The following is a 13,750-nucleotide window of genomic DNA, read 5'->3' on the forward strand; positions in this document are numbered from 1 at the left end:
AATCTCAGTACCTAGGTCATAAAATAATTGTGTGAGCCCTCCCCAATTTCCTGCAACTGTGAAAATTTGAATAGATACAAATTGAAAAAAACTACTTAATAACAAACACTGACATTATCCATCAAAATGATCAAAAACACGTTCTAAAAGCCTATTTTTACATAAAATCAGTTGCTCAAAAAGTGGTCCTTCCTCTTACTTACATGAATAAAAGGAACAGGATTTAGCCATTATCCAGTGTGTGCATAAAAATGTAAACACTTTCGCCTACAACTAAGTCCATTATTAACATTCTGAGATGAACATTAGTCGATAATTGATTTTGCTTTAAAAATTAGTAAAATCAATTTTGCTGTTGAGACTTGCAATACGATTTCTTGCTTTCAAAGAGTAAGTGGCCATAATTCTTTTTACAAGTGTGCAACTGGTTAAAATCAAGCCTTGAGTAGTTACAATAAACAAAAATCACTTGCTTGAGCTTTACCCAACTAGTTAAGAGGCTTACCATATGGTCTGATAGTAAACCAGCAGCTTTATATGATGGTTTTGCTTGACAGAGATCACTTACTACAAAGATTTTAAGTGTACACAGAGAGCTTTAGTTACAAGTGATCTCGTGGCATTTTGTTTCCTGTTTTAGTTAACTGTCTAACACGCCTAATTATATGTAGCCTTAATTTAAAAAGTGACTGCTGAGAGCCTCAAAAATATAGCTTAAATAACCTTGAACTTGTTCAATTAGTCAAAGAATCAAATGAAAGACAACAGATGGATATACTTTATTGGTTCTTAGCATGACATCGGAATTACAGTTGTAAAAAAATCACACAAACTGCAGGTATAAACATGTAAAACAATACAAAAATAAATGGAAAGGTAATCTTATATATTTACTGAATCGAGTTGTGTAATAAATACAATAATAAGCAAAAAAGCTTCAATCACACAATTCAGTTTAACTGAAGTTACAGTAGTGTTTGTAAATACAAGTTTTAACTTAACAAGTTGCAAATATTAAAGCATTGAAAACTAGTATAAAAGTGAATTTTGGCACATTGTAAAGTGAGATCTGTTATATTAGTATTTGACAATTATGTAAAAATGAAGCAGTTTCTCACTAGCCTTTTGAGGTACATTTTTAACAATCTAAAATTAGATTAACAACGTTGTTCTAACAACTCACAGTTTACGATTTACTATACTAGTTACAATTTTCCCTTTTAAGAATACCAAACAAGGTATTCCAGAGCTTATATCTGTGCAAATTCAGAAAAATCTCAATATAAAACTTATTAGGGAACTTTTAATTGCAACTTAAATCCTCCCTGCAATCATTTTTGCTAAATAATAATACAAAATGTGTAAAAACTGGAATACCAAATTCCACAGATTTACAAAGAAATAATCCTAGGTCACAGCTCAGTTCAAGTTGCAAGTGTTCCCTTGCTAAGTTTGTCACATTTTCCACCCCCCTATAACTTCAGCAACTTCTGACCAACACTCATTCTCTGTGAGAAAAAACACAAGCTGCTAACGTTAAGGTCAGCAAAGCATATAAACCCTTTGAGGACTCTTAGCACTTCATCACAATACCAGAAATGCCTGGACACAAAGTTACTGTTATCCATTTTCATTATACAGTAAAAAGACAGTATAATGGCACTTTTTACTTATTTGAACATTTGCAGCTTATCGAGAGATGGTGCTTTTTTTGTTTTACAGTAGCTAAAAATTTCAAAAACTAGATATTTATGATTAACCCAATTCTTATCTCAACTTCAAAAAATAAAACCCAGATTACCCTGCAGTTAGGGTTCAGCATGGTATATACATCTCTGACAGGAATACAAAAATGACGATTTTCCCCCCTTAAAAATAAGGGGGGGCTGCTGACTGTTGGAAGCAAAATGAATCAGCAACTGCTATAAAACATCAGCGGCATCAAGTCTTTATACATTTTAGTCCTCAAAGAGTTTTTTTAAAAAACGATTTAACCATATGTGCTAATATTCTTCACTAGGTTAATTTTAAGTCCTTTCACCAAAACCGTTTCTCCTTTAAAAAAAAGGGTGCAAGCAATACAACCCATGACGTCCACTCCCATAATTCGCTTAGTGCATCAATGGCGCCATATGCAAGGCACTGCTATGTTTAAAGGATATTATTGTCACAGTTTCACTATTTCGGTAATTTTTTAAAAATCACAGTTAAACATTAAAAGCTGAGGTAATCAAATTATTTCAATACCAAAATATATTAATTGAAATAGTACCAGTATGGTGAAAGGTCTTCATCATATTACACAGTTATTGTTACCACTCAGCATGCAGTACAGCATAGAGTATCTATACTATGCCTTTGTTGTGGTGAACTCTTCTGATTCAGGCTTTAAAAACAGCTTGGTTTGTGCAGCAATAAACCCCATTTAATATGTTTATTATTTCCTGTTTTGGTCACAGGGCATCTCGGTTTTAATTAGCTTATTATACTAAACCTAGATGAATCAGCCCATCGATATTTATTTTCAAGAGCTACACAAATTAGAGTTCTTAAAGAAAGTTCAGCAGAGTATAAGCTACAGTATCTTCATCTATCAATTGCACTTAAAACCTACTCCGTTACTGATTTCCAAGTTGAGACAAAGTGTCAACAAAGTGCCATTTGTCTCAGCTCCTGGTATTTTATGTCTGATGTTACATAGTCATACAGCTATTCTAGATATATGGCTTTTGCAGATTAGACAATTTAGGCTAAAAAGGAGCAAACAGTGTTTACGCTAAGTTATATTGGCAAAGAATTATTCTATTGTCTAAATGCCCCTTTTGTTGCAATATTACCTATAGAATTTTATATTTTCACAACGCTGTTTTAATACGTAGTTTCCATAGCCAATTTTACTTCGTTTCTAAACATTGACAACACCCCAGAAATCAACTGTTAACTACGTTTACCTACCAGGCACTACACATATTAAAAGACTAAAGTGTAGCCATGCATAGATAATTCTCGAGCCTTATTATGATGCTCTATACCTGTAATATGTGTTGCCCCAGACAGCATACAAAACTTGGAACTAAACTGCTGGCTTTTACTGTGCTTTATAAGGAAAACATTTCTATCCTATTCAAGTTCTGTGGTGTGCAAGATAATGCCTAAATTCTGAAAGCTTTTAACATCTAGCATGAAAAAAAAAAAAAAAAAAAAACAACCATCTAAGCAGCAGCCTTACAAACATTTAAATCCTAATCTGCACCACCTGGAATTCAAAATCTGTACTTTCTTACAGAATCTGTATACCCTAATGATCACAGTACAGGCAGCTCACTGAGGTTAGCTAGTAGTGACGTATACTAAAATTTTATCTAAAGTTTTCCAATTCTTATGGTCTAATTGAAATTTCAGCCATTTAAGATTCCAAATGTAAAGGATTTATTTCCTAACTAAGGCATCAAATTTCTATGTAGACTTGCACTTGACTGTAGGAGTTCAATCTCGTTTTCCTTTCTTAACAACAGAGCTTATGAATACGAGTTAGGCTTCATTATTATAATCATACTATACGGAATTATTCCTTCAATAAATTCTTATTGCATCAAATACATCTGATCAACAGAAAGGTCACAGATGCACCAAAAGCTGATCCTTATCTGTTCCTGAGGCAAAGGAGTATGCAAGTTAAAATGTTCAGCCATGGTTGGTTTCCACAAAACTAATTTCCAAACACACAGTGAGCTACAGTAAGCTGTTTTTCAAGGTAACAAGCCCTACAATAAAGTCAGGCAGTAGCCTGCAGGTTAGCCACTTCAGAGTCTTGGCCAGCACTCTACGCAGTCATATTCAAAATAATTCTTGTTTAATTTAGAGGACAAGGTGCCATCATTCTCACTATAATATCAGCTTGAAAAAAAACAAACAGGAACCAAAAAAAAAAAAAACCAAACCCAGTGTTTCAATTCTGTGGAAGGCTATGGCACACTGACTCTCCTAAAAGCTTGAAAAATAAAGTACTTCAAGGACTATTCTGTATTTCTGTACTGTTCTTTTTTACCTTTGAAAAACATATCAAAGTAGACAAATAACTCATCTCTTCAGCCAAAAGATACCTCGCTCATCCCCAGATGATTTGCTCAGATGTTGGCGCTACAGGAAAATATACAAGATAACCCTTTTTCTCTCAAGCAATGGCAGGTCATAGGTTACGCCACTCTGCCTGTAATGCATTCTGCATGATAACGATAGTATCGCAGGAGAAAATGAGCCATGGAGAGCAGCAGCATCAGATCAGGTGATCAGAGCTTTTCAAGTGTTCCCCCATTTCTCGCTTTAGGAACACATTCAAACTCTCATACTGAAATACTTCAGGGGGTAACAAGTGTTGGCCACTTTTTCATTTATGGACACTTGTGTACATTCTGTACAGGAAGTTTGATAGGACTTTGAAAGAAATGAGCTCCAGGTTTTTGATTATCTATACCACAGACCAATTTCACTGCTCATACACAAAGCTATTAAGACATACAGTTTTGTTTTGCACATGTAATATTTCCACTGCTAATCAGAGAAATTCCAGGTGGTACTTTTTATGATCTGGAATTAAGGTGAAGTGGATGTGAACCAGACTGTACAAACAACTAAGTAGTTACCAGATTAAAATGCCAGCTTTACAGGAATGAAGTTTCATTTTAAAACTGCTGAAACCTAACATTTTACTTTTCATTTTCTTGTTAACCAGCAAGGCTGCCAGCATTTTTCGGTTACTGATAGTCAGATGACAGTTTAGAAATCCACAATGTTTATGTGCATTTAATACCACGAACATGCATGCTTATGTCTTCTGCTCAAAGAGGTCATGATATTCTTGTTCTTCTAGCTCTCTATTGTACTTTTCGATTTCTCTGTTAGCTTCTTCCAAGTAGTCATTCATGAATTGGTCCATTACTGATGTCAAAATACTAAGGAAAAGTATTCACCCAAATAAAAATGTGCGTTAGAATCAGAACAGGTTGGACTAACTAAGCAACTGAACTTGTTAGCTCTGCATATTAACAGGATGAATTTTCCTCTGTAGGCAATAATGCAATGTATTAGCGTATCCTGGAGTCAGAACGGATTACCAGTACTCCTCCTCAAAGAGGCTGTAAGGGTTACATAGGTAACTTTCTTAATCTCAATAGGAAAAAATAATAAGGGCTGTGATATATACCAGCAGGGCAGGTGAGTGACAGTAAGGATATCTCCAGGATATCCAGTCTCTGCCCCATCCGTTGCTTCTCTAAAATCATCCCAAGCTTCAATCTGATGTCCCTGGGGAAAGTTCTGTTAACAAAATCAGGATTCCTATCACCAGCTGCTCTTTCAATCTGGCTTTTAAATGTACTCTAAAAAAATGTAGACCCATCACACAGTATCTAGACTCTGGAAGTATGTACCATTTGTACTGAATTTCATTTAGGAGGGGAGAGTAAATGAGAGAGAGGGTATTATTCCTGTTATTAGACTGTTTTAATGGCTGTGAAAGGGTGGTTGATGCTGTGGTACATTAATTTGGGATAGTCTCATCTATTACTTGGTCTTGCATATCAGAATTACATGAATTTGATTAAGAAGGTTAATATTTATGGCCAAGGTTTAGCATATGTGCTGCTTTGTTCTCCCTTAACTTTTCTACCAAATGACTATGGTCAGGGAATGTATCCAAGAAGGGAAGAGAGGTCTGATGATTTAAGAATTAAAATTAAGTGCCACAGAAGTTGTGGAAGGACAGGTCAGCCCTCTTGCTCAAAGAAGAACTGAAGTATCCACCTGCAGCTTTCCAAGTAAATTACAATCAATCAGTTACTGAAGATCAAGAAATAATAAAAACAAAAGTGAGAGCATAAAAGCAGACTTGAGGTAAGTTCTTTGTGGCGGAGATGGTCTTGTTGTTCAGTACCTAATGCAATGGGGTGCTGGTTCCTAGGCACTGCAATAATACAAACAAATAATAGTTTAGAGAGAATCTTAGGACAAAAATATCAGAAAATGTGATGGACACATGAGGAATTATACAGTGGGGGTCTGTTAATAGGACTCTGGAGTTATGGCCAAATATTGAGACATAAGGCAATACACCAATTCAGGAAAAAAGTAATCAGTGATATTCAGGAAAGAAAATTTCAGAAAAGCCCCTTTGATCTTTGTATACTTTATTTCGTCCTGACAAGGAACAAATTCTGCTGATCTAAGAAAGCAAAGATCGCTAATTTCAGAGTTCAATGTATGCTCCCCATAGCTGGTTGCTCATATCAAGTAAAGGGTGCAGAACCCAAGCAAGGGTTTTTAAATAACGAAGCAAGTGCAGCCGTATTTTAATTCACAAGTAATACTGGAGGGTAATCACGCACATGCTTCTGATTTTGTGTGCACACTCTGAAGACACAGCGATTAGCTGGTATGCACGGGAGGTTTTTCCACATCAATCAGGCTAAAAGGTTTTTTACATTAATGAAACTTCAATATCCAAGGAACAAGAATATCCAGAGATCTTGCTGTCTTTTTATTTGGTTTCTCTAAGTATATATTCTTTTTGTGACTCATTATCTTGAAAGGTAGTTAAAGGATTATTTGGTTTAAATTGAGATTTTTTTTTTGTATAGTATGCTTCTGATTATCTGAAAATCGCAGAAGACAGATTTTGTTTGGATAATTGAGAGGGCAGGAGTGGCAGTGAAGGGAGCCCTCTGTAGCTCATTGCCCCGCTCACTCACTCCCATGACACCAGGATTACCCTCTTGATTGTTGCATGCAAAAGGGGTGGGGAGGAGAGGAGAGGAAGGCTGCAGCCCTGATGGGGCAAAGTGGAGACTTCTGGCCATTACTCCGATCTGCCCCAACAGGACCTTGCACATGCAGGGATCAGGTGTCACCGGCCCTGCAGCTCTGTTGGCATGGCTCCACTCACTCAGTCCCACGACAGGAGGGCTGCACAAGGTTTCCTGAGCTGCTGCAAAGGCCGTTCAGCAACAGGGTGGCCTCCACCAGAGCCGGGGGTCTTTCCTCTATCCTCTGAACCTCCACATTATCCTAATGCAGAGCATGGAGACAAGGGAGCGATTCGGATAATAGGGTTTTTGAAAAATCAGGATTATACTGTACTTGATTTTCTATATGATCTAATGACTTTTGGTTTGTTCAATTCAGCTTCTTACACGGTGACTGTACGAGCAATCTATTAATGTTAGAGCCTGATATGGCAAATGGTCATATGCTGATTTAAAACATCAAAACGCTTCACTTTGCATGATCACCAGCTAATCAGCTGGCTCTTTTAGGGATAATGCTCTGCCTCAGTATTCCATACATCAGCTTTGTCTAAATCTGCAGCATACTTTCTACAAAAATACTCATGAATTTAAATACATATTAAAGGATACGTGGATGGTAATCCATCTTGTCCCCAAAGAAATTCACAAACTGAGTTCCATTGTAAAAGTAACCAGCTGGAAGTGGATCCAAGTGGCGCTTCACCTGCATTCAAAGGCAAATACTGTCCCATTAGACTGTCAGTAGCTCTAAATGTCTAAAACATTGGTATGTAAGTCTATGCAGTTAAACAGAAGGGGGATGCCTCTTTCGAGAAACTTACCAACCCAGTACAAAAGTGCTTGACCTTTTGTTTAAATGAGTAGCCACTTTGCAAAACAGGCTTAAATACTAACATGACTGCAGTATCTTTAGCTGTTACCTTATAATTTAATTTTCTACTAGGAAAATTGAGGAAAAAACAAAACGTTTATTGTCCTCTTGGTTGTAAAAGAGGACCCCAAGGGCTTGTCTAGACTAGGATAAAAGGTAAACTCTTAAAACTTTGTTAGCTAAAACAATGTAACACTAGTTTGGAAATGGCAAGTTAGCCCAGCCCTGTTTTAGTTAATATAATTTAAAAATACACCTTTTATCCTAGTCTGAACAAGCCATTAATGTTAACTGATACAGGGCTACCTTCTTGTATCTGCAAACAAACCCCTCAAGAGACATGGACTGGCCCTCTTCATCTCAGTCTAGAATAGATTAATAGTTTCCAAGGCCAGAAGGGACCACTACGGTCATCGAGTCTGACCTTGTGCATAACAGGCCACAGAACTTCCCCAAAATGATTCCTAGAGCGTATATTTTAGAAAAACATCCAGTCGATTTAAAAATTGTCAGTGATGGAGAATCCATCATGAGTCTTGGTAAATCTTCCAGCCATTGGATCAATGTATATGTTTCTCTGCTAGATTCAAGAGCCTATTATTAAATATTTGCTCCCCATGTAGATACTTATAGACTGTACTCAAGTCACCCATAACCTTCTTTTTGTAAAGCTAAATAGATTGAGCTCTTTGCGACTCACTATAAAGCATTTTTTTCAATCCTTGAATCATTCTCATGGCTCTTCTTTGAACCCTCTCGAATTTATCTACAACCTTCTGTACTGTGGACACCAAAACTGCAAATACCAAACACGGTTGTACCAGTGCCAAATACAGAAGTAAAATAACCTCTTTACTTCCACTTGAGATTCCCCTGTTTATATATCCCAGGGTCACATTAGCTCTTTTGGCTACAACATCACATTGGGAGCACATTTCAGCTGATTATCCACTATGACCCCAATATCTTTTTTTAGAGTTACTGTTTCCCAGTATAGAGTCCCCCATCATGTCGGTGTGGCCTACATTCTTTGTTCCTTGACGTAGATATTTACATTTAGCCATATTAAAATGCATATTGTTTGCTTGTGCCCAGTTTACCAAGCAATCCAGATAGCTCCATATCAGTGACCTGTCCTCTTCATTATTTACCACTACCCTAAACCTGTATCATCTGCCAAACTTTATCAGTGATGCCTATGTTTTCTTCCAGATCACTAATAAAAGAGAGCCAAAACTGATCCCTGCGGCACCTCCCTGGAACCATACCCACTGGATAACTTTTCCCCATTTACAATTACACTGAGACCTATCAGTTAGCCATCTTTTAATCCATTTAATATGTGCCATGTTAGTTCTAGGTCATTCTAGGTTTTTAATCAAAATGTCATGTCTGTCAAAGCCTTACAGAAGCCTCAGTGTATTATGTCAACACTATGACCTTTCTCAGTCAAACCTGTGATCTCAAAGAAGAGATCAAGTTAGACATAGCCTATTTTTCATAAACCCATGTTGATTTGCATTGATTAAATTACCCTCTAATCCTTTATTAATTGAAACTCTGCATCTAACAGCCAAGGTGCTTACATCACTCCTGTCCCCATAATACCTGAACATCTCTGACTGTATCTCCGTGATTGCCTAAGAAATGTGGGAACACTCATTGCACAAGCAACTATAAATACTCTGTACATCAGTCCTCATTTCATTTAAGAAAATGGTGGCATGAGCACTAATTCCTTAAGCAAGAAAAGCGGGGTAAGGAGTGTAGTCACAGTCATTGTAGTATAATGTACTGTAATTGTCCTTATTTGAAGAACAGAGAATGCTTTAAAAATACATTAAAATATGTCTTAACTACTTAAAGAACTAAGAAACAGGTTGCTTCATGGAGGTAGCCTTACAATAAAGGTAGTTATGGGGTTGCTTTTGGATGGTCTCTTATGACAGGTTTCCTAAGGCGGCCTGTTGCATAGATTTCACTGCGTTTCAAACTAATTTTGAAACATATACAGATCTCGGTAATGTGAAGCTTTTATCAAACAATTTGTTTAATTAAATTTAAAATTGATATATTTTGAAATAAAGGCACATCCTAATGACGTGCAACTTAACAGCTTTGCACCCTGTGCCATTTTCCAGACTGACTCTCCACGAAGATCTCCTGCAACTATCCATATATTTGTTGTGAGGACAAAATCAAAATAAGCCTTCATTAAAATGCAAGAAGAGTATAGGCTAAAAAATGCTGAACAGCTTGCCGTGTAACTACAAGTACTAGTAGTTTCCCATATCAGATCATTAAATCCATTTTCTTTCCTGCTTTTTATTGACTAGAGATATATGGTTCTATTCCAGATGCATTACTGCTTCAAGATACATACTGAAAAGCAAACATCTAAGATTGAGGCACTAAGTGCTTATGATTATAAGGATCTTTTTCCAGTCCTATGACATGACCAGATGCTTCCTTAAACTTCACATTTCATACAGGAGGTTTTAGTGTTTAATCACCTTTATTCCAACAGGAAGCCATAGAGCAACTTGTAAATACTCCTGGTTTGTCTAAAAACAGACTGTACCTACAGCAAGACCAGCAAAGGACAGCTTAAGAATAGCAGCTGCAGTGGCAGACGAATACAGTGTCCACAGAAAGAACTATCTTAAATGAGTTTATTTTTGCCTTTCACATGCAGATGACAGCATAGATAAACAAACAGTATTTATCTATATAGCTACCAAGAATTAATGGAAATACATCCATCACTATTCTGAAAATGGGATTATTACTATGATGTGATAATCCAATTCCATAATAGAGTTTTGGAAGTGGGAGCATGGGGCTATTTGGAAACGAATGCTTACACAGCACTCCCACCACTTATCTGGAAGCTTAACAGCATCAGGAAAAATAGTTTTGCATGCATCAAGTCAGAAACTTAGAACACAGTTCTTGCTGTAGCCTTCTATCATATAAATGGGCACTTAAGGAAGTGAGGACCAAAACAAAGCCTTGATGCTAATGGCTTGTACTTACATGAATGTTTTTGATCTCCTGCGGGGTCAGCATTCCTCTGGTTTTCAAGGCTTTCCTCTGAGGTTTCTATACATAGATTCAGATACCAAAAATACATTTAATGCTCATGGCAACATCACACTACGGTATAATTAAGGTACCAAAAAAACAACAACAAAAGAGCAAGCAACCAGAAAAGTACAACTACCAAGTTCTCGCAAATATGAAAAAGGTAGCAATCGGTAAACAAAGATAATTGTGCTTAATCCTAACACAGGGTATTTTTAAAAAATGGATATGAATGCTAATAAGTGGACAGGGTTATTAAATTGCATTGTTTACTTAAGGCACTCTAGATTCAATTTTTACAAATACAAACATAAAAAACAAGAATCTTATACAAATGTGTTTTAGTTAACAGAACAGAACAAAAATTCTGAAGGTATTTTAACGAGACTAGTTAAATAAGCTATTGTAAAAAACAAAAAAATGACATAAGAGGCAGAACAATCAAGTTTTTAGACTTAATAAAGAGACCTATACCTCACTTCTTTAGGCAATATGCAGAAACTGAAATATTAAGTTATTTAAAACCCCTGAATCAGTCTCTACTGTTGATGTTGTAGGGGATGAGAAGGCACTTTCGTTATAAATTCCATTTACAGGAGGTTTGGAAATTTTTGAGAGTGCTACTGGTTGGGTTAAAATCTTTCATGTTTGCTCTCAGTCCAAAGATTATGCTTTTATTTTCAAGGTCTGATTGAATTCAATTCAATCATTGCTGAGAATTAGCTGAAGAAGAGGAGTGTTTTTCACCCTTGGAGAAATTTGCTTATTTTTAAAAACGTCCAATCTTCCATGAACTTAGTTCTCAGAACAGATAAATGCCATTGGCATGTAAGAAGCAGCATGATTTAGAAATAACAGTTGTGTACATACAGCATGTACATTTCCCACTTAAAAAGAAAACACACCCCATGCTGGAGGAACAGAAATAGCGTGGCATGAGAACAGGGCTGGAAGCCAGAAACTCTCGAGTTCTAATTCTGGCTCTGATAAGGACTCCCCTCTGATTTCTGGAGAGTCTCAACTTCTCAGCCTACGCTGCATTCCAAGATGCTACACATACGAATTTATAGTTGTAGAAAAGATTGTCATTTATTGTATCAGAGAAATCATGACCATCTAATTAAAGATTGTACCAAAATGTTTATGGACAAGGAGCTCGAGTTAATGCAATGTATACAATCATAATTTTAATAGTTCCTGGCTCAAGTGCTGAACTGTGCCAACTTAATGTTCTCAGTTTTTGCATGGAGTTTTCTTTAAAAAAAAGAATTCAAAGAGATACACTCGCGGTACTGTGGAACTGATTGGAAAGCACTGTAACATCTTTTCCCATACTCCTCAGGAGCTCAGACTGGTCACAGCCTCTAAAAAGCCTACAGAAGCACTGATTGCAGTCCCTATAAATATCTCACAGACAAGACACTCTTGTCCATCTTACAAAAGTGCATGCACCCAACCCCTTACTCTTCACGATGTGGCTATGTTAGCCACACACACGTACACATTTTGGACTTACTTAACAGCCCACTTCACAAACTTAGCAAAAAAAAAGATGTACCGCCAAACTGAACGTATGATTTTCAGGACCATGTAAATCAAAACCAGCTTTCACCTGAACACAGGTTATTTCCATGCTATATTTAAACTTTCTTTTCACAGCAGCAGTTTGCAAAATGTTTTAAAAACAGGAAGAAAACACATCCCCTCCCACCAAAAAAATTGTCTCATGATGAAAGATAGCTGAATAGTTTTTGCTCAAAACCCTTTTTTTTTTTTTTTTAAATCTTTACCGTCAAGCACAGACCAAGCCTGGAAAATGTAAGCCCAAAATTTGAGCAACTGAGACCAGGAGGGAGGAATGGGAACAGTTATACACTAACTACAGTGGTTACTGCCTCTCATTATCATTACACCCAAGTGCAGGTTCCACACACTGAACTGTCTGAGCTTAAATGGCTCTGGACCCTACCCATATGCAGGACAACCATGTCTCAGTCCAAGTCTTCTTGGGTTTATTTGGACATACTCGCATACTCAATTTACTATGGAGTATTCTGGAGCAAAGAGTTCTCACCGTGATTATGCTGTGACATGCTTTAAAAACAAAGTTCGAATTACAGGTGGCACCAGTGAGCCTTTTCAGCCATCTTGTTGAAAAGATCATTTCTAATGGTAGAATCCAGTGTGCTCTATGCAGGGCATAGTTAACCAGTTTCCAGTCTACTTTAACAATAAGAACATTAAAACACTCAAATTTCATTTTGGATTTTTAAACAAGGCAACACAGAAAAAAATCAACAGTTATAAGTGCGTCTGCAAACCTGCTTTGCAGTTTGTCTGAGCCAGTCTTTTATATCCTCTTCCTTAAGAGAGCAGCCAATGAATACAAGGAAGTACTCCTGCTGATTGCTGCGATCTCTGTTATCATTTCTTGAATCAGGAGGAGTAGGCCCCTCCTGAACAGGCACAAGGCTTAATGAATTAGATGATGTATTATGACAGACTTCTATCATCTTATCAGAATCTACCAAAAAGAGAACACATTTTCTTTAAACACTGGGCTGGTATAGCTGACTTACCTCAGTTATTTTAACAGGTAGCACATGTGAATAGATGCGTATAGTTCCTTTACGAACCAAACTACTACAAATTATATATTTTAGTATTCCGGGAGTAGGTGAAAACAACAAGTGTAATCTCAAGACCATGCATACAAAGTACACTCCAGTTACCTGAAAACTTAACTTTGCCCAAAATGTGGTATATGTTTCCAGAAAAAGGACTTGACTTAACTGATGACTTAATTGCTGTATGAAATAAAAATAAAAACAGGTTATTAAACTTATTTTTCCTCTTCCCTGGTGCAGCTCATTCAGCACAGATCACCTTGGCTACCAGTGGAAGGTTAGAGTCCCGATCTCTAAATAACCCACTTCATACTATTTGCTATGCTACGTCCCTTGAAGCCCACACTACTTGTAACTTCTCTTCC

At 36.8% G+C, this 13,750-nt stretch overlaps 1 protein-coding gene across 1 annotated transcript in view; it reads right to left on the minus strand.

Moving 5' to 3' along the window:
* Window positions 1-760: 760 nt before the first annotated feature.
* DNAAF9 (dynein axonemal assembly factor 9) overlaps window positions 761-13,750 on the minus strand; it is a 137,172-nt gene continuing 124,182 nt past the window's right edge. The window contains exons 33-37 of the mRNA XM_037898358.2: window positions 13,491-13,565; window positions 13,080-13,282; window positions 10,711-10,776; window positions 7,413-7,506; window positions 761-4,938 (exon numbers count right to left, since the gene is read on the minus strand). Coding sequence (XP_037754286.1) covers window positions 4,826-4,938; window positions 7,413-7,506; window positions 10,711-10,776; window positions 13,080-13,282; window positions 13,491-13,565 — 551 coding nt within the window. The 3' untranslated portion in view covers window positions 761-4,825. The remainder of the gene's footprint in view (window positions 4,939-7,412; window positions 7,507-10,710; window positions 10,777-13,079; window positions 13,283-13,490; window positions 13,566-13,750) is intronic.

Source organism: Chelonia mydas, chromosome 4, assembly GCF_015237465.2.
Source record: "Chelonia mydas isolate rCheMyd1 chromosome 4, rCheMyd1.pri.v2, whole genome shotgun sequence".
NCBI lineage: Eukaryota > Metazoa > Chordata > Testudines > Cheloniidae > Chelonia > Chelonia mydas.